This window comes from Pezoporus occidentalis, unplaced genomic scaffold (assembly GCF_034315485.1).
Source record: "Pezoporus occidentalis ecotype Australia unplaced genomic scaffold, CSIRO_AGI_Poc_V1 ctg27, whole genome shotgun sequence".
NCBI classification, from domain to species: Eukaryota; Metazoa; Chordata; class Aves; order Psittaciformes; family Psittacidae; genus Pezoporus; species Pezoporus occidentalis.
The window spans coordinates 7,365,744-7,390,166 of NW_026914611.1; the positions used below are offsets into that span (position 1 = coordinate 7,365,744).

At 40.6% G+C, this 24,423-nt stretch overlaps 1 protein-coding gene across 1 annotated transcript in view; it reads left to right on the forward strand.

Moving 5' to 3' along the window:
- Positions 1–837: 837 nt before the first annotated feature.
- Positions 838–24,423, forward strand: part of HS6ST3 (heparan sulfate 6-O-sulfotransferase 3) — a 302,362-nt gene continuing 278,776 nt past the window's right edge. Inside the window, exon 1 of the mRNA XM_062624612.1 lies at positions 838–1,673. Within this exon, the coding sequence (XP_062480596.1) occupies positions 1,102–1,673 (572 nt within the window). The 5' untranslated portion in view covers positions 838–1,101. The remainder of the gene's footprint in view (positions 1,674–24,423) is intronic.

The window sequence follows — 24,423 nt, forward strand, 5'->3', positions numbered from 1 at the left end:
GAGCTTGGTTGGGCCTGGGGGGCTAGTTATCGGTCGGCTGGTGGTGAGATGATGTATTCTCTTCCCTTGTTATTTCCTTTATCATTATTATCATTGGTGGTAGCAGTAGTGATTTGTGTTATACCTTAGTTACTAAACTGTTCTTATCTCAACCCGTGGGAGTTGCATTCTTTTCGATTCTCCTCTCCGTCCCTCCGAGAGCAGGGGGAGGGCAAGAAAGGGGGGGGAAGCGAGCAAACGAATTACCTGACTGGGTTTAAACCACGAGAGGTCATAAGCACGGGCTTGGAACTGCAGACAGTACAAACACGCACACAAACCCCAAGCCCAAATAACGGGATATTACTGAGTTTAAAATCAAAAAGCACACGTTACTTATTTCCGTGGCCTCGACGAACCGCACACGGGCCTGAAGGGGCGCGAAGCACCGGCAGGGGCCCGCCGGCCCGCGCCGCGCAAGCCCTCCCGCGCCGCTTTGCGGCGATCCTTGACAGGAGCCCCGCTCACCTGGCGGAGCCCCCTCGTTAATCTCATTGGCTGCCTTTCGCTCCGCCCCCGGCTCCTCATTCGCTGCTGCTGCGCCTCTGCCCCTCCCCCCCCCCCCCCCCTCTCCCGTCACCCGCGCGCGATCCCTCTCCGTCCGATACCTGGAGGGGAGCGAGGAGCGACTCCCACCACCCCCCGTTCACTCGCCGCACGCACTCATTGGCGGCGGAGCCGGCGTGCTAGGCCCGGCCATTGGCTGCTCAAGCGGCCGGCTTCGCCCCGATTGGCTGGCGGGCGGGGGCCGAGCGGTGTGTTTGGGCTGGAGTTGCCGGCGGAGCGGACTCTGCGCGTGTAGGGCTCGGCGCGAGGCGGTCCCGCTCGGCGGGTGCCGGTTCCCGTCAGCCGAGGGGAGCGGGATGACCGCCTCGGGCAGGCTGCGGCTCGGCGCGCTGCGCTGAGGGGAGCGGAGCCCGGCCCAGCCGCAGCCGCCTGCCACGACCATGCCGTCAGGAAGGGAGCCGGGAGACCCTCGGCTGCGGGATCCGAGCGGGGCGGCCGCCCTGTCAGCGCCCGGCAGCGCCTGATCCCGCGCCGCGCTGCCCCCCGCGCACCGCCATGGACGAGCGCTTCAACAGGTGGCTGCTGCCGCCGCTGCTGGCGCTGCTCTTCTTGCTCATCGTCTACCAGTATGTGTCGCCCGCCTGCCCCGGTGCCGCCTGCGCCCGCCGCCCGCCGGCCTCCGCCGCCCGCCGTGGGGGGGGCCCGGCGGAGCGGGAGGAGGGGGAGGCGGCAGCGGGTACCGCGGAGGAAGAGGAGGCGGCGGAGGCAGCGGCGGCCCTGCCGCGGCTGGTGGCCAAGTTCGCTTTCGCGCGGGGGGAGCTGTGTCGGCGCGTGCGGTTCGACATGCGGGGACGAGACGTAATCGTCTTCCTCCACATCCAGAAGACAGGCGGCACCACCTTCGGGAGGCACCTGGTGCGCAACATCCGCCTGGAGCAGCCCTGCTACTGCCGCGCCGGGCAAAAGAAGTGCGCCTGCCACCGCCCGGGCGGCGACAAGGACACGTGGCTCTTCTCCCGCTTCTCCACCGGCTGGAGCTGCGGGCTGCACGCCGACTGGACCGAGCTCACCAGCTGCGTGCCTGCCGCCATGGAGCGCCGCGGCTGCGCCGGCAACCGCACCCTCAGGTAAGTGCCGGCCGCGGAGCTCGGCGGCTGTGAGGAGCGGTCGGGAGAAATGAATGAATAAGTGATGGTTAAAAAAGCCTATCTCCCAGAGGAGCGTCTAGTTTGGGCTGTTTCCCGCCCTGACTGTTAACTGTAATGCGCTCGCTTCGCCTGAAACTTGCGCTGATTCCACCCAGCGCATATACATACGCCTTTTGCACAGGGTAGCGCGAGAGAAACTCTGCTGGGGCTTATTATGCAAGTTTCTCCTGTCTGTATGTTGTTCGGAAACTTGTTTTTAACAAAGCGTTACACTCTTCTGCATAAGAAGAGTGCCTCTGCAGAATCTAGTGGATGGCTGCAGCTGCCTGTGTGGTATAATAGCGGAGTCTGAACTGTCCGGAAGCCCTTAAACTCTCTTTCCCTGTGTTTCTTGTTGTCAGATAGGCTGGTTTTCTGCTTGCTGCTGTGTAGATAGCTCGCTGTGAGAGCTGAGAGTCAGGAGGCGATGTGTGCTCAGGCTTTGAGCAGGGAGCGCAGTATTAGGGAAAAAAATAACACTGTTCTGTTGATGATGTGACGACAGGGGAAAACTTCTGAATGTCATGTGCATGCTGCCTCTCTGCGTTTATCTTGTATTGTGCTTGTGTTTCGCAAAAGGTCTTGTCGGTGGAAATATGGAAATTGTGGAAACTGTGGAAGTGGGAAGGTTGTCAGATGGGTAATCTCGGTACGAGATAGCTCTAGGTGATTCAGTAAATTTTGGGGTTTGTTCTGATTTATTTGCCATTAAAGCAGATGTTCAGGCTAATATTAGATCCTCTCTATCTGTATGATAGATTTTGACTGTGTGTAGTGAGAAGTTATGAGTTGAATTCTCGCTTAAACCTTTGCAATGCAATGATACGACTGTAACTTCAACAGCTGGAAAATAGTTAGGAAAACCAGTTGGTTTTGGTTGTGGTTTTTTTTTTTTTTTTTGTGTTATAGTTTCCGGATAACTTACTCTTCACTGTCCATCTTAATTGCATGATTTGGCAAAGTTTAACTTTTCATTCAGTAGGACCACTCACACGTGTTTGTGCCTTGTAATTTAAGGACACACACAGCCCATGACGTACGTGGACTCATGTTAACAGGGTCTGTTCATCAAGATGATAAAATTGATTGTTGTGGCAATTCGAAGGTTATTTAACATGAACCTTTGTTCCTTCCCTCTCATATAGCAAAGCTAGTCCCATTAGCATGACTCCAGTCAGTATAATTTGAATTTGTCATTGATGGTTGTGGGCTTGGACTGTACTTGCAGAATACTGTTAAGGTAGTTCACACAATTTTGTGTAAAATGTTTAGCTGGAGACAAGTGTACATATTGGTGTGCTAATGGAAGAGAGATGCTGTGAATGTCTTGAAACACAAAATCACTTGGTGTTAACTGTACAGCTTTAAGGAGTAATCAGTAAACTTGTAATGTTAACCGGCGACATAGGAAGGAAGAGTAATATTCATGGAAGTGTCTGAAAATACATAATTTGCCACTGAAGTCCTTTTTCCTCTCTTGTGAAAAATATTAGGAAGACAATAACAGAGTGTTAAATGGAATTGCAAAGATCACAAGTAGGCATTAAAAGTGGAGTAGTGGTCTCAGTGCTCTTAAATAAAAACATTATGTGAACTAAACTTAAAACTTTGAATTGAATTACAAAGGAGGTCACAGTGACTGTTTGGTGGATAATTACTGATTTTTTGATTGAAGGCAGAAATGTGACATTTCGCCATCACAACTTGGTACTGCTTTCTTAAACATTTGTTTAGTTAGTGAATGATTTGGTTAGTGTGACATTGCACTTCTTGGTTATTGATTCAGAGAAAACTTCCCTTTGTCTCATTGGTCTTTATGTAAGTGAGGAAAGTGCTCTGAATAATTATTTGTTGCATTGTTTTATTACCCATTGCTTCTTGTATTACCTTTTCACTTTCCCCTTTATTTTCTCTTAATAATCATGTAGCTTGACTTAAGCTTTTCAAGGAGCTGTAAAATGAATCAGATAACCCCAAAGTACGGTTTGTCTCTGCTGTGAATATCTTTGCTCCTGGTAAAGTTGGCATCAAGCCTAAACTACTCTGCTGGAGTACTGTACTATTAGAGGTGTGCATCTAAGCCTTTTTTTTTTAAATGTTTGAACTGAGAATTGAGAATGAGGAGACTATATGTCGAAAATAGGCAAGAAACTAGCATATGTGTCTAACATAAAACGTACTGATTATTTTTAAGTCATCCTTTAAAGCTTCTGAATGTATTTGAGACATTAGCATTCATTGAATAGCTCAACGTTTCTACTTTCCAGCTGTGGAGTCAGAAAATAAGGCTAAATTGGTTAAATATCTGACAGTGAGTTTTTTTCTGAGCAGGACATGCTACGTTATGAATTTGGTGCCAAGGTATTAGATCTCTTGTGCCATGTATTTGATGAAGATGCTGTTAAGTGTATTTTGGATTATTTTTTGTTTCTCCTCATAGCAGGAGAAGCAAAAAATCTGGATTTTCTTCAGATCTCTATTTATGTAGCCTGTCTTTTGCTACATAGAGGAAATAAGGGAAAATTTGCTTCTTACATGGCTGGTAATAGAGTAATGCAAGTAAAAAAACAAGTGGCTCTCAGAAGTATTTTCTTTGCTATTTTGTTGTGAACAAGTTAGATTAAGCCCTGCCTTTTAATGCAGGTCTTTAGAAGAGTTCATGAAGAAACTAGAATTCATGGGGGAAGGGGTTAGCTGGCAGGGAAAGGAGGGAGTGGATGATTCTCCCAAGGGTCTTAGAAGGTATGTGAAGCACTACCTTACCTCACCTCACCCTGAGGGTCTTTGTCTTTCATGGACAGTATGTTTAAAGATGTTCTACTTCTGAAATCTCCTCAGGGTTTTAGAGAGACTTCATCCCATTTTTTGTGTTTCTGATGTTGGTGTCTTGAAATCTCAGGTCCCAGGAAACAATGTGGGAGAAATTGCTGCTGTGCCCCAGCAATTTGAACTTCTTAAAGCCCAAGCGCCAGTTCTGACTTAGGTCTCACTGGACCTTTACCTCTGCCTGAGTGAATGGTATGAAGTGTTCTCTGTGCTCTCATCCCACCTTAGGTACTTCAGTAGGAAAATTTGTTTGTCAATGTGTTGGATGCTGTTGTGAAGTTGTAGAACTCTCTTTCTTGGTAAGAATCAAAGTTACCCTTTTGAATGTCATTACTTAAAAAAAAAAAAACCAAAACAAAACCAGCAATCAAACCAACAATTTTAGACTTTATTTCTTCAAACACTTGCATGTTTTAATTTTCAGGATGCAAGATGTTCTGCTGAAATACCTGCTAAAGTGTTTACAGAGCCAGGCTATTAACTTTTCATACTAACTTATGGCTTTCACTTTTACAGGAGTTCCTGTCTGGATAGTGAGGACATGGGGAAGGGCATGCAGCTGATGCAGTTTTAAATTAAATTCTTAGTAGCACAGTTTTCAGCTCATCATTTCAGATAATTACTGTTATCCAAGCAGTGGGACTTTTCCCATGAAGATGCAGTCAGGTTCACTTGGAAGTTCTTGCATCAGTAGGATAGCCCTCCATACATTTAACAACAGAGTTACTACTATGCACTGTGTCTACAACTTGGGTTATTTACTTTGCCTCACAAAAATGGCTGCTACAAAAAAAAGTAACTGAAACTGGGGTGTAATCCTTTTTTAAAGGAACAGTCTTTTGTGTGTTTGCTTTGCCCTCTCAAAGTCATTGAAGTTGATGATGCTTGTGTCTAGCTCCACCTCTGGAACTTGGCTTTCCTTCTGAGGTGCCAAGAAGCTGAGACTGAGGAGCCTTAGCCAACGTTGCTTGAGGAAAGAAAGGGAAAAGAAATGTTGTTAGATGTCTAACCTGGGATGTGGGGAAGAGTTGGTCTCAAGTCTGAGGAAGCGACATTAGGCCAGTTCGGTAGACAGAGGGAAGAAACAGAATAATATGAGCAGCCATTTGGGGGGGTCTAAGGTATGTCCAAGACCTGCTGAACTGTCTTCTGGGGGTGCATTTCTTCCTTTCACTGATTGCAAGGGATGATTGGAAAGGCTAATGTGGGCTTGTTGTCTAAAACTAGATGAGAAGAATTCAATGTCTGATGTTGCAGAGATGTTGTCTGTCTGTTAGGTTACCAGGTAAAATTTGGTGTGTGAGACAGGGCTGGCTTTGCCTCTCTACTGTATGTGTGAGGGATTGAGAGGGGATCTTAGAAGTCCTAATCAAGGCACACTTTTCTCCCTTGCCGGTGTGCCTGCAATATAATTAATAATTATTCATTATTATTTATTACAAGTTTGATTAAACTAGGAAGGTAATCTTTTAAACTACACACTTGAGAGAACACTGCATTGAAAGTGTCGTCTAATTTTCTTATTTGAAAATGGTGAAATCAGACTAATTCTGTAAACCTCATGAGCTTTATTATCAGTGCACTTTAGTCTTTGAAACTATTGATTTTCATTAATTTGCTCCCATTATACTCTCCATTTCCTCATGTCTGCTTAACTTACTGTGTGCTCTGTTATTCTATAGGAGTATAAATCAGCAGTAAACCCATGAGTCATGGAATTGGGAGAGTTGAATAGAAACTATTAGTAGGATTTCTTTCTTCTTATGCAATCCTTTGTTTGACTATTGAGTGTTTTTTAAAGCTCTAGCAATAACAGAGGGTAAAATGGACTCTGTTTTTTGCAGCCCTGGTAACTATGGTCATCATAAACATGGAAGAGGGTTAATTGAAAATTAAGACTATGCTGGAGGTAGGGGGAGAAGAGAATACGAAGTCACAAATGTTTAAACAAAAACAACAACAACAAAAAACAACAACAAAAAAAAACCAAAAAAAAAACAAAACCAAAAACCAAAACAACCAAAAAGCCCAACACATTCTCTAGAATTTGAACCCATTACTAGTGATACACCTATAACTTATCTAGGATACCTTAGTATCCTCTACTGAAATGAATGTTAGAGCCAGTGAGCTCTATAGAGTTGGGGTTTTTTATTTGTTTGTTTGGGCTTTTTTAATACAAATGTAAGGAGCAAGAAGTATTAAACAGTTTGCTATGGTCATGGTACTGATGGTGTGGCCGTTTTCTTTTCTTAACTGTGTCCAGTGCTGGATGCTTTAAAAGAACCTTGGTAATCTGCTCAAGGGTTTCACTGTCCTTACTGTTGGAAAGTGGTGTGTCTCCCCCCAGTGCTTGGTGTGGATCTTATTAATTCCAATTTTAAGCCTATTGCATCTTCTGTTTTTTGAGAAACAGAATAAATTGATCCCCTTTTCTTTGCAGTAGCTTGCTGAGTACTTTGGTTCTTAGGAAGCCCTCTTTCAACCCTCCTTTAAAAAGTACGCAGATCCAGCTCATTCTGTATTTATTGTAGGCCATTCTTCATGTTCCTCCTCTTTGGATTTGTCAGTTGGTTTCTTGAAAATTGATGCTTCAGTGGAGGGTCCAGTATTTCATCTGTAAGTGTAGTGCAGAGTGAAGCAAAAAAGATGACTTTGCTTATTCTGAAAGCTGTCCTTGTTCCACACTTCAGTGTTTTGCAGTTTCCTAACACTGACTGTTCAACTTGGGATTTAGACGCTATTCATTTTCTTAAAGACTACTACTTATATTTTCCTTGTAAGAGTTTTGTGCTCATCCCCACTGGATATCATTCCTCTTTTGTCAATTTCTTTAATTTGTAAAATTGACTTAGATTTTGATTTTGTCATTTCTAGCTTTTCATCATTGGCATATTTAATAAATGCATTTTGTATTCAGCATCTACATTGTTGATGCAAACATTGAACAGAATGAAATCCTTTTGTGATAAATCTTTTGTTTCATAAAGCTCTTAGAAGTGCTTTCCATGGAGTTCTGCCACTGCCACATCATTTTGTTTCCTAGGCAGTGTTTTGTTTTTTTCTGGCTTATGGCACTAACTGGAAATGTTGTCAAAAGTCATACTTTTTTTTTTTTTTTTAAAGCATTTCCTTCCTACTGTTCCTATTCAAAGTCAATTACTATATTTTAGAGGGAAGTTAGACTGATTTGATCCAGCTTGTTTGAGATAGCAATGCTGCCTGCTAATCTCTTCTATGCTATGAAAGATAACTTGTCTTAGAACATGTGGCAGCAGCTAGCAACTCTCCTCAGCTGCTTTGTGCACTGTACTTGTCTCTTGTGAGATTTTCTCTGCCCAGAGTCACAGACAAATGATTGATGGAGATGGAACTTTTCAGCATCAGGGTTGTCACAGCTGTGGAAAACTTCTGACCCAAAGCTAAGTCTTGTCTTCAGACTTCTGATGCTGCTGCAGTAAACTTCGGCAGGTTGCCTGAAGGAAGGACTAGAGCTCATGTTCATGTAGATGGTACTGATGAAATGGTAGTCAGCACTGCTCAATTGAGAATGGATTGTGTTGACCACTGTTTCACACATCCTTATAATTTGCAGATAGATTTATAATTTACAGATATCTGTGAAAGGTAGTAAGTTTTGAGACAGGGAGGTGCATGTGATGAAAATGATCACCTGAGCAGCAGTTCTAGTTGTCTGTACGAGAGCTTAGTGATTTACCCAAGCAAATTTGGTTGCTCTTTCATGCAAACCTTGCTGCTTTCTTCTTAATCTAGCTTCATGTATCATGAAGGTTTTTTTTTTTTTTCAGCTTCTTCTGGTATTTTATACTGGAAAATAGGCTGTCTAATAAGATTTTATTTAAAATAAGGATCTATTCTCTTCTCTTGTAGGAGCAATGCAGAGGAACCCTTAGGGAGAAAACAAAAGTGAAGTGTCAGTAGCAGCACCTTGGGCTGTACAGTGTTACAAGGCACAGCAGCTGTTTTAACTCTCTTGTATTACTAAGATGCTTTTTAATTTCTTTTAACTACTTGCTTAATTTAGAGTAATTTCCAATCCTTCTGAATAGGATATTGCTTGAATCCTTACGTAGCTTTGGGGTATGTATTGGTTTTTAGGTGGAATAGAAAAAGTTACTATGTGAGTGGGAAAAGTTGCTGTGTAATGCCATTACGCTGATAAAGATTAAACCTGTAGACCCAGATGGTGGCAAAAATAAGGATAAAATTGTGAGCTTTTCCTTTTCCTTTTTTTTTTTTTTTTGAGAACTCTGTGAGGAGTAAGAAAATCTTTGCCAGCTCAGCTCCAGTGACCACGAAGCTCAGTGGAAAATGTAGAAAGCTGGTCGAACTCAATGATAGCCCCCCTGGGGTGTGCTGGCAGTTTTCATGTGTTGCCTTCTAAGGCAAAAAGGGTAAAAAGCATTTCCTCCCAGAGTCTGGTGCAGCCATGGTAATAAGTGAGCTAATAATGTAAAGACTCTGCTGTTCTCTGTGCCGAATGAAATCCAATAAAAGGGAGGGAACCCATATTTAATGGATTTACTATTGCATTCAACTTGCTGCCTGTTTTCTGGCAGTATTTATAGCCTAAATTTCTAGTGCTAAAGTATGTTGGATGTCTTCAGGTTCCTGGTTGCCTTAGAAGTAACTTAGAGTTACATTATTGCTGAACAACGTTTCCAGACACTGTGTGGGAGGCTGATTGTATGAATGAAGGGTCTAATTTGGACTGCTGTTATGATAAATGATTCAGCTTTGAATCAACTACGAATTTAGGGGGAAAAATTAACAACAAAGTATTTTGGGATTTTGTTCAAGATGGCATGGATCTTCTTTCAGAACAAATTCTAAAGTGGCAAAATTAGTAACTCTTGAAGTAGTTGTTGTCTGTTACATGATCAGTGCTTGAGATTTAAGTGTGTATTGACTAAAAAAGTATAAAATGTGTTCTGGCAAGGATAGGTCCTTTTGTCTTCAAGCTCTGAAGGCTTTGGTTCTGCTACGAAGCTTGCTATTATGTACACTTCTACAGAGATCTGAGTTTGGCCCACAGCTTAAAGTCATCTTAGAAGAAGGAGGAGGGGGCGAATGGCTATAATTAATCATTTAAACTTAATATACTAACTCTCTTATTTTCTTTAAAAAAAGTAATCTGTTAGAAAATGTTCGATGCAGAATTGATTTCAGATGTATCAGAAATGTTGCATTAATATAGTTATATGTCAGTTGTGAAAGGCGATAATTAATGCAGGTTGAAGCGTGGCTCTGAGTGTCTACAAACTGAGAGGGATGCCAAACATACTGGCTTAGTAAGGGGGAAACTTTGAAGAATGTATGAAGAATAATGTTGGGATGGAGAAAGCAATGACCAGATGCAACTTCAGTTTCCAAAGTCAAAGTATTAAAGGGTTGCTGAGACAAACCATGATATTCATAATTGACTTGAGTATACTTCCCAGTTCTGTGAAGTAAATTGATGAGATGTCTGGCTGTGGGGTTTCTGGTGCTGTTTGGTGTGGGAAGGAGATGGCCCTCCAGGGTGTTAGAGTATGCAGAGGAGCTGACCTCTCTGAGACCAGTTACTTTCTGCAAACAAATAACCTTGAAAGTGAGCTGAGTGAAAAAAGGAGGCATACTGGTCAAAACACAAATCAAAAATACATTTTTTTTGTTCTCAAATTGTCATCTAAAGTCTAATGTCAGTGGAAAGAGCTTACTGACTTTCAAATGTTTATTTCTAAGACTTGAGCACATTATGCTTTGAAATGTATGTTAAATGAAATTTTAGAGGTGGTAAGGCAGGGAAAAGCTTAATTATTTTTTCTCTTTTTTTTTTCTCCCCTTTGCCTGGGTAGCCTATTTCTGAATTGTTTTTTTTGAGCTGGCTTTTGTTTAAGTAGCAAATACTTTTGTATCTCAGTGTTTGTGTATTTTCACACTTGAAAGTAGCTACTTGCAATTATTTACTTTATTTCCATGTGTCTTTGCACACAGGCTGTGGCTGGGAATGTGTAGGTAGGTGGAATAGCGACTGATGGTGTTTGCTTGAGGAACCCCTCAGAGGAAGAGGGGAAAGAAAAGAAGCAACATAGGAATAAGCTGTGAGCCCAAAGTGAGAGTGAAGTCTGGAAGATGGCAGAAGAACGCAGGGAGCAGAAGAAAGCTACAATCTTGAGAGGTGAAGGAAGGATCAAAATCTGAAATTTGAAAGGTGTTTTGTGTGTTTTGTTTTGTTGGTGTTCCCCCCCCCCCCCCCCCCCAAAAAAAAACAAACAAAAACTACAACCAACTTGTTTGAGGGTTTAAAGCTCTCCCTATATGCTTTTATACTTGCTGGAAGAGAAAGACATGTACATAATGAGAAAATTCAAGCACAAGCTAGTCTGAGATTCTGTCCTACATAGGTCTTTTATTATTTTGACACAGGTTTCTTAAGTCAGGTAAGTTTTGTAATAAGAGACCCAAATGTTAAACTAAGCATCTTCAGCTCTTACACTATATATAAATCCCCAGTAGCACAGTTGTCAGGTAATATTTTCATCTTTTAACTAGACCTTAATATTTAGTGGTGGGAGTAGGACCATTATTTTCTGAGAAGCTTCAGATATGAGTGATGAATAACTTCTATAACTGCAAAAACTTCCATGTTTTCATGCCAGAAAAGCCTCTATCAGGCTAAAGCTGTATCTTTTCTGTTGCTGACTTAACAAGGTTCAGATGAGATGAGTAGCTTTTATGAAGTATTTTATGTTGTTCTCTACTAGTAGTCATTTGGATTTATTACAGAGTTATGTTGGTAGGAAGGGGCCTCTGGCAGTAATTTAGCCCAACCCCCTGCTCACAAGTCGGCCTGTCTAGAGCAGGTAGCTGTACGCGTTGCCCAAAAATTGTAACTCCAAAGATGGAGTTATAGAAGGCCACAGTGTCTGTGAGCAACCTCTTCCAGTGATGAACTATCCTCATCAGAAGAGAGCTTCTCTTCTCACCTAGCTGAAATTTCCCATCGTCCAACTTAATTTCTTCCTCATGTATCACTGCATCCAAAAAGAGTCTAGATACAAATTCTCTATACACTTTCACATGAAAATTGAACAGACCACTTACTAAGCTACTGTGGAAAAACCTCAAATAATTAGTTTGTGTGTATATATGTATGTGTATGTATTTCACTTCTTTTTTTGTGAAGTAAAGGTTTAGAGTCCCTACTTACAGCCTTGTGTTGCAAACTTCATCTCAACTGTGTTAAAGTTGCCATGCCTTTTTTTGTCAAGCTTTTAAAACCTGAAAATGCCCATTGAAATGGTTTCCTCCACATAGAAAATGTAGCTAAAGGAACTGAAAATAAACTGAAAATAGCTTTCTGGAAAAAAAGCCCACGCCCTCTGTAATACATCAGCTCGTCAGCAAGTCTTTTTCTCTTTTGATCTCAGGTCTCCTGCATCTGCTGGCAAAAGCTGGTGGGTCAATGAACATGTAAATGTATGCTGGGTTTTACAGCGTTGCCTGTGACTTCTGCAGATTATTTCGGTATTAGTGTATCTCTCTTTTTTCATTTTGATTAAATTGTCAGATACCTGACAATGGGATAAAGAATCCTGTTGTGATACAGGTCAGTGGCAGGCATCTGAACTGCTGCTGGGCATTGCTATAGAGTAATAGTAAAACTGATGGACTGCGTCTGACTAACAGATTGAGTGGGAAGCTGAAGTGCGGCCACACAGAACTGCAGCTTTGATTAAGAGAGCAGTAGGAATGGTGGATGTTTATCATTCTTGTTTCATGCTCTGTTACTTGTAGCTCAGTCCAAAGTAGTAAGTAGTTCCAAAGAAAATATTAAAAATAAACCCAAACAAAACATAAAAATGAAGTGAATTAGGAAAAATTTTTAGCAAGGTCATTGTAATTGTATTGTTGTTTTAAACAAAATCATAAGTTTTGTATCATTGCAGGAGCAAAATTTGTTACTGTATGGGTAGAGGATTTTCACTTTGTGCCATTTGTTAGCTAAACAGAAGAGTCTAAAAGGACATATGGAAAAGGAAAGCATCTCTTCCATGATCACATTTTCAGTTTGGATGGTTTTTGTTGAATTTTTTTTCCTTTTGTCTATTACCCAGGTTACATCCTACACTTCTTATTTACCTTCTTGTCAGCTGGATGTTGCCCTTCTCCCACATTGCTGTCCTTCCTATCTTGCTAGCTCTTTTGCCTTTGTTTTATATGTTTTTCTTGTGCGATTTGCATTCCATTTGTGTGGTACCTGCTTGCTTAGTGTACAGAACGAGCTGGTTGGAGTAGTGCTCATCTCTGCTCTGCTTGTTTAGCAAGCTGCAGGCTTGAATTGTTCAGCTCTGTTGAGCTTGTCTGCCCTGCTGAGGTTCTAAGGGGCTTTTGGATTTTTAGCTGTTTGGCCTTGCAAGGAGTAACATAATTGACTACTTCAATCTGTCCCACATTCTTTAGTTTATTGTTTGCTCTGTTCCTAGTAGTACACAAAAACTTGTAAGGAAAAATACCTGTTCTCTTCCTCTGACCTGAAAAGACAGGACAGAAAAGATGCATTTCTGTGTAACTCCTGTTTCTATCTGCTCCCTTTAGGCTGCTGTTTTATAATTGCTCCCTTTGATATGTATTAAGTTTCTCCTAGGATAAAGTATTAAACAATTGCAAGAAGTTTCTGTGGCACATGCCCCAGTCTTTGCTCTACAGTTTCTTGGAGAAGAGAGTATTTAAGATTAGAATTGACAGAGTTGGCAGAAAAATTTCGTGCTTCACCATCAGCTGTCGGTTGGCGGTACTGAAACCCAGCTCTGCAGTGTGAGCCACAAGCTCAGGAAGGAGGGGAGTCCTTCCCAGCAGGGGAAGGAAGGTAGATAAGTCCCGGCTTCCTAGCTTTGTCCCCCTGCCACAGACAACAAGAAGGAAGGTTGCTAATGCTGCTGTAACCTAGGGAAAAAAGGTGATGGTTTGGTGGGACTAGCAAGGTATGAAGAGGAGAATTTAGATACAAATAGTGGGGGAGGTATCCCTGGGGTACACAGAGAGAAAAGTGATTTTATGATAGGAGTGTTAAGAAGGAGATCCGAGTAGAACATCTGTTTGCATCAAAACATAGGAATGCACATAGGTCTACCAAGTGTGTTTTCAGCAGGTGTTTTGGCTCTGTGGTGGCTTGTTGAATCTCAGTGGTCAGATTTTAATTGCTTTTAAATTTTTGCGAGCTAATTTTGAGCAGTTAAGTTATACTTTTTGTTATCTTTAATAAAGATTTGTTTGCTTTCCATTTCTTGAATTCCCATCTAGTATCTGAATTCTTTTTTTCTTTTTTCTTCCTTCCCTCTGCAATCATGGGCTAGAAACTAAGAGGAACAGCAGGTCATGAAAAATGATAAATGTTATGTCTAATTCCAGGACCTGGAGCCCCGTGAGCAATGTGCTATATAAATGAAGAGAAACTGACTTTATTATGTGGTTGTTTTCCTTCTCTCCTTTCTCTTTGGAGCCCTTTCATTCTCTTCTGACCTCTCAGTTGTATGGTCAGCCTAGACCTGCATGGTAGTGGCAGTGGCTGCAGCAATGATTGATGTGAAGGCTAAATGGCTAGGTACAGTTAGTGAGTATTTCATGAAGCAGTCCACAAATCTGAAGATGGAGAAGCAGTTTATGTGGTTTTGACCATTGCATGCAGGATCTGGTTGAAAGTTTTACTCTCAAATAGTGTCTTATAAAATGTATTTAAATCTCTTATAGGATCAAGCACTACTACATGTGAAAATCCCTGCTTTAGGGGTTTTGTTTTTTAGAGAAAACTACTTAAAATGAAAAAGCATATCAAAGGCAATTTCTAAAAGTAAAATCCTTGCAAGTGGCATGGGAACTACATGAAAATGCCATGTGGGAGTCTGGGAGAAAATGCATACATCCATCGAAGATAACAAGGCTGAAAAGAAACCAGCATGGCATAGCAAACAGCAGAGGAAGAGAGGTAAACAAAGCAGTCTTCACCATCTTTTAAAAGGTCAGGTTTTGTCTGCAAGAGCAAAGTACAAAGGTTCAGAAGTTCTGGCAGGATAAGGTAAAAATGCAGTACAGCTAAGGAAAAAGTTTGAGGAACAATTTGCAGAACCATTGCAGAAGGTATAAAATTAATATTTTTGAAACATGTTCGGAACAAGAAGCCTGTTAGGAAATGCGTAGGACTAATAGATAATCTCTCCTTTTATCCCCAGATTGGAAATAAAGCTCTATTGGTTTACCTCTTGCATGTGTGTTTATCTTTGACCTTTGAAGAAGTTCTGATCTGGAGCCTTCCATTATGAAGAATGTATCAAAGTTTTAGATTAGACATGAAGAAGAAGTTCTTTACTGTGAGGGTGCTGAGGCGCTGGCACAGGTTGCCTGGAGAAGCTGTGGCTGCCCCATCGCTGGCAGTGTTAAAGGCCAGGTTGGATGGGGCTTTGGGCAACCTGGTCTAGTGGAAGTCTCTGCCCATGGCAAGGGGGGTTGGAGCTAAATGATCTTTATGGTCCCCTGCAGTCCAAACCGTTCTGTGATTGCTCCTCTTCAGATTGATCTGGAAGGAGTTGTGGTGTAGAAAAAGGTGACAGATTTAGTTGTGAGATGGCTGGTCATCAGAAATGTCTACTGGACCCTTGTTTTAGGAGTGCACAAGGGAGGACTGGTAGAGAGAGAAAAAATACATGGGATGCACTGCATTGTAAACACGACTGGATTGCTGTGGTGGAATCAGAGCAAATGGGGGTAAGGCTGTGGGTGCTGCTGAGAGACTGGGGCCTTTGTCAACAGAAACTGGCTGCGAAGGAGCAGCAGAAGGATACATGTGGCTGGGCGGTGAAGTTGATCAGAGACTGACAGTTTTTGAGAGGAGGTCTGAGAACTGGTAACAATTTTATGTATTTAACAGGCAATTCAATCCAAATTAAACTGCCCTCCATAGAACACAGAGGTAGGGTAGAAGCCTATTGCACTTTACAGCTTTTAAAATTTATAGAAGGTGATCCTAATATATTTTTTCCTGTCTTCAAAATAACAGAAATCCTTGAACTCTTAGCAGTTGGCTGTCCAAAACTTGCACATTAAGAGAGTCCTTTTAGGTCAATTTCATTTTGAGAGTCATTGTTAGAAAACCAGTTTATAAATAATAGCAGTAAAATCCTTGTAACTTTTCCAAATAAATGCAAACTCTTGAGGGAAGGAGGCAAGAGGTTTCTGCATGCCCTAATTCATTGATGCCTTACAGGTACTTGGTTTGCTGTATCAGTTTCAAGTTTCTTGGCCATAGTTGCCCATATAGCACTCAAACTGAGACTTATGCAGACACTTGCATTGCCGTAGATGGATTTATAAATCCAATGAATCAAAATAATCATCATGGAATTCAGTAAACTGCGTGTGAAATTTCTGTGAGCAGCATGTATATGCACCTTTTAATCTTTCCCATAATGAAAAGGCATTTTTGGCTTGATGAGATGCGGGTATGAAAAGTACTTGCACATAAAAATATGTGCTTGGATACATCTGCTATGGTAAATCCCATTCAGCTGAAGTTCTGAATCTGCTAATTCTGACAGCTTTCCATTCAGTGGTAAAACTGTTAGCAGAAGTACATATGGTAGCAATGCTTAGAAATACTACCTGTGAGTTCTTAAATGTGTATAAAGCAAAGAAATCCTTTACCTTCGTTTGGCATTTTTAAGATAAACTACACTGGCTCTTGAAACTGTAATTTTAAATCTTTGATTTTTCGTCTTTCTTCCCCCCTCAGAAATGCAGTGTAATCTCTTAGGACCCTGAATCAGACAGCGGATTTAGGTGGAATTACTTCCTCTATGCATCCCCATCTCTGTTTTTATATTGAGCATGCTAAAAAAGACTAAACTTTTTAATCCCTGAAAGTGAAGTCTTGATTAGAACACAACAAATCTGACCAGGATGAAACCAGAAAAGCTTCAGGGTGAAGGAGAGTTGTGAGGCTGAAAAACAAATTACTGCTTGCTTCACTTGTCGTTCAAGTGTGTTGGCTTTTCCTTAGTCCTTCTTTCAAACCCTGTCCCTCTCCCAGAGGTTGCTCAGCTTAAGCAATCTGTATTTTTCCATCTTGAGATTTTTCCTCAGATTCCTGAGAAAGGTCTCCTTGTTCAGTCACCTTTTGAGGCTTGCCTGTGGTTCTGCTTTCTGAAGCTGTCAAGAACACTGTCAGTCTTAGCTGCCCTGTAGCTTCCATACTTGCCATCTGTCTCTCTCTGTCACTTGCGTGGTGCTTTTCTATATTTTTAATGACTAAGAGTGCTCAGTGTTCAGGGAAGAAGTCCCTTTCTTCCCTAGTCTCCTTTCTTCTCCACCAACTCCTTACTTGGCCACATGACGTTTGGTGAATTGCAGGAGTTTCATATAAAAATGTAACCTCATGAAGCAGTGAAGATATCAAATTCTGTAAAGCATGAATATGAGTTCATATATTTTTAGTGCAGCGTTAAGTGTGGATTTACTACGCTCCTATTCTCTTTTGTGCTAGCCCTCAGATGTTTGCTCTCAACCATTTATACTGGTCACACACAGCAAAATAGTGTTTGTTTACTCTCAGTATTCTCCAAGTGGCTTCACTTTGTTTTTTTTTTTTTTTTTTTGCAGCTAAGTGTCTTGTTTTTCCTTTGTAACTTTGATCAAAGCAGGTAGGCTTTCTTCAGATTATGACAGCTATTATTCCTGTGCACCTTTTGTGTTGTTCTGATATCTAGGTGTGTGTATTTGGAGAGAAGAGCCAAGAAGTGTATTGTTAAGAAGGACTTTTTACAAAAAAAGAAAAAAGTCCTTAGTGTTTTGGAAGTCTGTAGTAAGAAATTTTAAGCTAATGATGTCTCATTCAGTTTATTTGCTGTTGAAAGCATATTGAGACTAATATCAGTGCTGTTAAAACAGCAGTTGATTATTATTTCCTTATATAAAGCCGACTGGCTACTCACAGTGTGAAAAAGGGAGTGCTAAGAACAGTGTTTCTTAGCTTGTGTGGTACTGTGTGTCTGTGTGTCTCTCTTAAGCTGAATCACCACCCACAGGGTGAACAGCCAAGGAAGGGCTGGTGGAGGAGCAGCTCCAGAGTTGGAGAGTCAGTAAAAGTCTTCTTCAAGTTTCCTAGGATCTTAGACTTGAAAATCCTTGCTTTATGTCCTCTTGTTCATATGTACTACCGTCATTAATGATCATTTTGGATGTTAATAGCAATGATGGTGTAATGACACTCTAAACCCTTGACACTCTAAACCCTTTTTCCTTGATGTTAGTGAAAGCGCATTTTGTACCTGCAGTTGATGGTATGAATGTCTAGTGCTTCCACTGACCACAACTTCTCTTTTCCTAAATTTCTTGAGGAATTAATAATTTAAGTGGGTGTAAACTTAATTATGTCATAATCATGCAAAAATGGCATACACACTTTATTGTGGGACTTCAGACTTCATTTTATTGAAACTTGAAAATGATTATGTTCTCACAAGTTAGTCTTGCTTTAGGTTACTTAATGATTTTGGGGAATACACACCTTGCTGTCATCATGGTGGAAGAATGACTGCCAATTCCCAAGGTATTTTACCATAGCTATCTATCTCAGTATGGTTATGTGCTTTGCACACCTGGGAAGGATTTGGAATCATTCAGTTAAGTCTCATTAACTTACTCCAACTTTGTGACTTTAAGAAAGGAAAGAATACTGTTTATTACCTGTTGTGAAAAGTTAAATCACTTGACACTTGTTGCATATGTAGTGAAATAGCTCTCCTGTAATTCTCACGCTGCCTCATGGCAGCAATGCAGCTGTGGCAGAACCCCTGTAAAGTGACTGAGAAGCAGCTTCTTGAAACCTGCTTTGTTGACCAGCTGACTTGATATTAACAGTTTTCTGAGGGGTGTTGAAATTAGATTTACACAAATCTGTGTTTTAAGCTGTTTTGGCGAGGTTCTAGGCAGCAACTGGCAGTACTGACCTGCTGCCAGCACTTCAGTAAAATGGGTGGTGGCTCAGACTTTACTGACTTGTTGATATTAGCAGCAAGATAACCTTTGAATAAGGGGGTATGTATGTTTTAAGAAAATAAGGGACCTACAGTCTCAATTGCATTTTTTAAAATCTACTGGAATTTTTCCAAATCTGCTATCAGTACTTCAAAATCTACCCACAATAAACATTTTCAATGTTTTATTTATGTTCTGACGGCACCAAGACCTGCTGTCCTCCGTCTAGTAGGGAAGTTTCCATAAGTGATGAATGTGGTGAACAGACAGGGAGCTTCCTCCTTTTTCTTGCTTTGGAAAGTAAGCATAATCATAGTCGGTTCGAGTGCTACAAATTTCAGGTGGTTTCTTTCAGTTTGTACTATAGTATTCCAGGTTTTAATTTTTTTTTTCCTTTTTAAACTTTACTTAAATCTGCCATTTTTAAAAGATGGAGCAGTGTTCTCCTAGAATGATGTAGCTGCAAGTCCAAGAATTTTTGAAAGTGAATCACTGATGTTTCAGAGGAAGGTTTGCAAGGTACTACTCAAAGATCTTGTTGATTTACAAGAGCAGTAATTATTTTCTTGTTAGAGAAAATTGTAATGATGTGGTTTGATCTATTTTATAAGTTAGCTATCAGCTGCATATTATGTATTGAATAGAGCAGGAAATAAATCAGTGTTGAGATACAAGCTAATGACACCTTTTCTGTAATTTCAGAGATCATAAAAAGCAAAACAATGAACAGTTTTTAATGCAGAGGGATCTAATGTTTATGGTAATCTACTCTTTTGACCACAAAGAATAGCATTACAGTTTCAAGAGCTAATATTTTTCAGTACAGATGTTTCCAGAGATGAGAAGACATCTTCAGGTTTGCACTGAGGTCAGGAAGATTATTTTGTTCAATATTGAAAGCGAGAGTGAATAGGTATGGCGCTTAAAAATCAGTACTGGTTTGCACAGTTCCCGAAATGTTCAGCCCTTTGGTTTTTAATTACTTGTTTATCCTTCTTTGGCAATCCTAAGGAAGCCAGCTTTATAATGTACATGTGCTTCGATTACTGTAAGTGGCAGTTATGCTTTGGATTTGTAGGCTTAAAAGGCGTTAAATGTACTTTTGTTTTTACGTGGAATTAATCTGGTATACTTGTGATTGGTGATTGAGAGAGGGCAGCAGAATATACTCCAGGGGAAAGCAGAATCAGTCACTTAATAAGACGAGAAACTAAATGATAGAAGCACCAAGCAAGAAAGGAAACTGCTGTATGAAACCTAAACCAGACGTGTAATAGCTGGAACAGCCGGTGAGAATAAGACTGGAATTGTTAACTTTTTTTTAAGTAACCTTTTTTTTTCTAAGTGACCAGAAATTGTGGGTTCCTAACTTCAAAGAGGGACTCCATTTTCAGAGCTGGAGGCAGGAATATCTTAGATAAACATTGTTGAGAGGCTTTTAAAGTCTCTTCATGGTAGTCTAATAGCTGATGGTTCTAGTTCTGTTAGGGTACACTAGGCATTGCAGCTGACTGGTAGATGAGATGGAGATGCAGGAGACCCTACAGTATTTAAAAACAAAACTTGGAGGCTGGTGCAGAGATGGTGGAGAGGGTTACCTTAGGGTGCCTGAAATAGAACTGAGTGCATTTAAACTACTGAATCTTATTTGGCGCAAATGTCTTCTAGGGATCACTGGATTGAGTAAAAGTGAGTTTGCATGCCCTGTTAACACACAGTCCAAGTTCACTTTTGTAATAATATTAAATATTACAGTAGTATATATGCAGGTAGAGAAATAATTGTACTTCTATTCCATCCCCAAAAGTTTGCCTCCATAAATTTTCTAGGCTTGTATTAATTTCTGTTTCTACAAGGTGTATATTGTTGATGCCTTGTGATTTCAAGGTCCCACTACACATCCAAAATGCTATTGTAATGTAAATGCAGATAGAAAAATCAAACACCTGAGAACAGAATTCAGAATGTCTTTTGTAGAATTTGATTTTTAATGTTAAAATTGGAATATCTGTTATGTTAATAATGTTAAAATTGAATTTGATTTTTAATGTTAAAATTGGAATATCTGTTACATATTTTGCAAAAGTTGAAATATGGCCAGAAAGAAAGAAACTGCCTTAGAGGCAATACTGCGTGTTACAACATTTTTAAATCCATTTTTCTGTTTACAGTGTCTTACTAGCAGAGGCTGCATCTGTCTCTCTGGAGAAACTCAGGCACATTCAGTTTGGTTTTGTACGCATGTGTGTGTGTATATAAATGTACCTCAGGCAAAATGGCTGTTTTCCTTTAATGCTTGATCATTATGATAGTGTGAATGTTTGCACATATAAATTACTTGGAGTCTAATGAATTCAAACAAGAACTTTAATAAAATGTTTTTTTTTAATAGGGTTGCATCTGAGGATTTTGAAAACTGAAGGATAAAGTGTTGATAAAAGTAGATTGGAATAATACAATATTTAGTTTTTTGATGTCTCCCACTTGCTTGCATAGTAACACAATAAATGATACAAGGTGATTAAAGAAGTTTCTAAATCAATTGTTAAAATATTTTGATAGTAGAAAAGCAGCAGTGCCAATTATAAGCAAAGACTATATTAAATTAACATCAAACACGTAATAAATCCCGTAATTAAGCTGGTTGGGTGTGTTTTTAATTTGCCCCTTTGTCCCCTTGGCAAAGGGGCAGCACAATACAGCCTCCGGTTGCATAATCACTTGTGCATTTCTTTCTCCACACAGTCCTACCTCATTCAGTGAAGAGAACAGGTGATACTCACTTCTTAAGACATTGGTCAGTATTTTATCTTAGCCTGGTTGTTCAGTGTGAGCCTCAGGCTCTGTTTGCTGTACACTATTAATTTCTGTGTGGACTTCTCTGTGGTGCTTATTGCTGTAATATTTGAGTAGCTCACAAAAAATACTCAACACCATTTTGACGTCAAGGGATAATCTAGACTGCATAAGAATACAGAATTACAGAATCTTGGAATGGTTTGCTTTGGACCTGCAAAGATCATCTAATCTCCCTTACCATGGGCAGGGATTTGTTACATCAGGTTGCTGAAAGCCCCCTCCAGCCTGGCCTTGAACATTTCCAGTGATGGGGCATCCACAGCTTCTCTGGGCAGCCTGTTCTCCTGTGACACTTGTGGTGTCTCACCACCTGTATTTCTTCATATCCAGTCTAAATCCACACTCTTTTAGTTTAAAACCGTTACCCCTTGTTCTGTCACTGCAGTGTTATCGTAACTGGTAAAAAGCCTCTCCATATTTCTCATGAGCCTCCTTCTAAGGGAGCTGGGTCTTCCCTGAGCCTTTTCTTCAGGCTGAACAATCCTAACTCTCTTCATAGGAGAGGTGCTCCAGCCTTCTGACCATTTTCATGGCCCTCCTCTAAATGAGCTCTAATAGATCCATGTCTTGTGCTGGAGAATGGAGATCCCAGAACTGCACACAGTACTCCAGGTGGGGTCTCATGAGAGCAGAGCAGAGGGGGAGAATCACCTCCCTCGATCTGCTGGCAGTGTTTCTTCTTATGCAGCCCAGGCTTTCTGGGTTTCAGGTGCACATTACTAGGTCATGCACAACTTTTCATCTACCATTATCCTCAAGTCCTCTACAAGGCTTCTCTCAATTCAATATGAAAGCTTTAAAGGAAAAATATTATGTTTTAGTGTTTGACCCTTTAGTTTGCAGCTTCTGGCCTAGGTTGGTGCAGAATACGGTTTTATTATAGGCACTTGGAGACCTCCCAAACCTGTCACAGCATCTGCCTTTTTAAGATGCTGGTTTTGATTGCCTCTGTCCTTGCTGACTTGCAGGAAAAGATTTAGTCTTGCCCGAAGAAGACTCCAGTTAAACCAGAGATAAAAGAAGAAAAGGTGGGTAAGAAAAAGAGGCAAGAGGAGTAAAAAGCACATCATATCCTGTGTTCAGGACCTCTGGCGCTGTTCAACTCTGATTTATCCCTAGGCCGGGTCTTTCCTAATCGGTGACCAAGGCAAGGGTTCTCTGAAGATTACAGAGGATGTTCATACAGTGTGGGTGCACAGGTAGTCAGATCTAGGCGTATACAAGAAAACTTATTGGCAGAACTCAGATATTAGAAGCCTTAATAAAATGTCTCATTAATTTTGCATTTAAACAAACTTCCTTTGTCCTAGTCAGATCCTAGTGATCCTAGGCCAGTCACTTATTCCAGCATGCAGCTGGTTAAAAGCTATTGTGAGTACAATGTATGAACTAGCTTCAACCTCTGGAGCAGCAATTACAGTAGAAAAGATGTGAAGAGGAATTATCTGTTGACATTGCCCTTTGGTATCAGTAGGGTGAAAAACCCTACCAATAGGGTTGATTGACCCTATGACAGGTCAAGTTCAATGACATTATGGTTGAGACAGAAGAATAGTTGGTCATAAATCCAGAGCTTTGAGTAGTGCAACTTCTGTTTCTCTAGTAGTGGGTGGTGGCTTATAGGCAGTGCTCTCAATGTGGGGAGCAGACAGGGAAAACCCCAAAACTTTGTTTTAATTGAAAATATCTGAAGATGCTGTTAAATTCTATATCCCTTAGAGGACTGTTAGCATGTTTGCATGAGTTTGCCTTGAGATTAGGAAAAGGCAAATTCCTGATACCCAACTCATCTTCTGTGAAAGTTCCAATTTCATAGCTTAAGGATTTCAAGTTTGTAAGTACAGACAGTTTTATTTTATTTTATTTTTTTAATTAATATTTCACTTTGGTGAAGAAAACCACAACCAACCTGATTTCACAGATCTTTTTTCCCAACACTATTTCCTCTGCATCTGTGTCTCATTTTGTTGGTCTGCTGTTCTTCCTCAAAATATCCCCTAAGCCTCATACGGGCAGTAAGTAAGACAAATTTTATCCCTATTGGTGAAAGCTTGACAAAACTTACTAGCAGATGATAATGGGGTATGATAGGAGTCATTTAGCCATACTGTTTAACTTGGTTTTCCTCTAATAATAAGTTACTGAGAAAAATCCAGTGGTTTAGGGAAATTTGTATTTAAGATGTTTGGGTGCAAATTAATAGTCTGGAGTTAAAAGCGATTCCTATTAATGTTTCATTGCTAAATCAGAAGTATGAATCTGTTTTTCTAGACTTCATTTGTTGGATAATCCTTGCCAGGTTTTGTTAGGTAGTATTAAAAATACAGCCGTTATTTAAGGCAGTGAAAATAATCAATGTTGGGACAAATGAGTAACCACTGCAAATGGATACTGTAGTAAATATCTCAGCTGTGTCTTGCATGAAAGACCTTTCTGTGTATATTATAACCTTAGTGATAGGTTTATCTCTAGTTGGGATGCTCTTCTCAAGGTAGCTTTGGACCAGAATTAAACAGTTCTTCCAAGACCTGGTAGGAAGTTCCATGTTTGTGCCTTATAAGCAACTGAAGCAAGTTGCATGAAAAAGTTAAATGAAAATTCTGTGCATCTTCACCTTATCTCATGAGTACCTAGAAAACATGCAAAAGAGAAGTGGTCTTCTGCCTTAAGTGGTCTGAAGAGTCAGAAAAATGTTTCTTACATATGTTCTTACAAATGTTTCTTACATATGTGAAGCTATTAAATGTGTAGTTTTTTTTTAATAGGCCAACTTAGCAGTTTAAAATTAATTTTCATGGTGGTTCTTTGCTTCCAAATACTGGATTGAGCTGTTTTCTCCAGGTCAGAGTTGAATGTAGTAAGTCATTGTCTTGTTCAAATTATTATTTCAAAATTTTATTTATCTGTTAAATTACCTCCCTCTTCCCCGTATCATGTTACATAGCAGTTAGCTCTCTTGCCACTCTTCATGTTT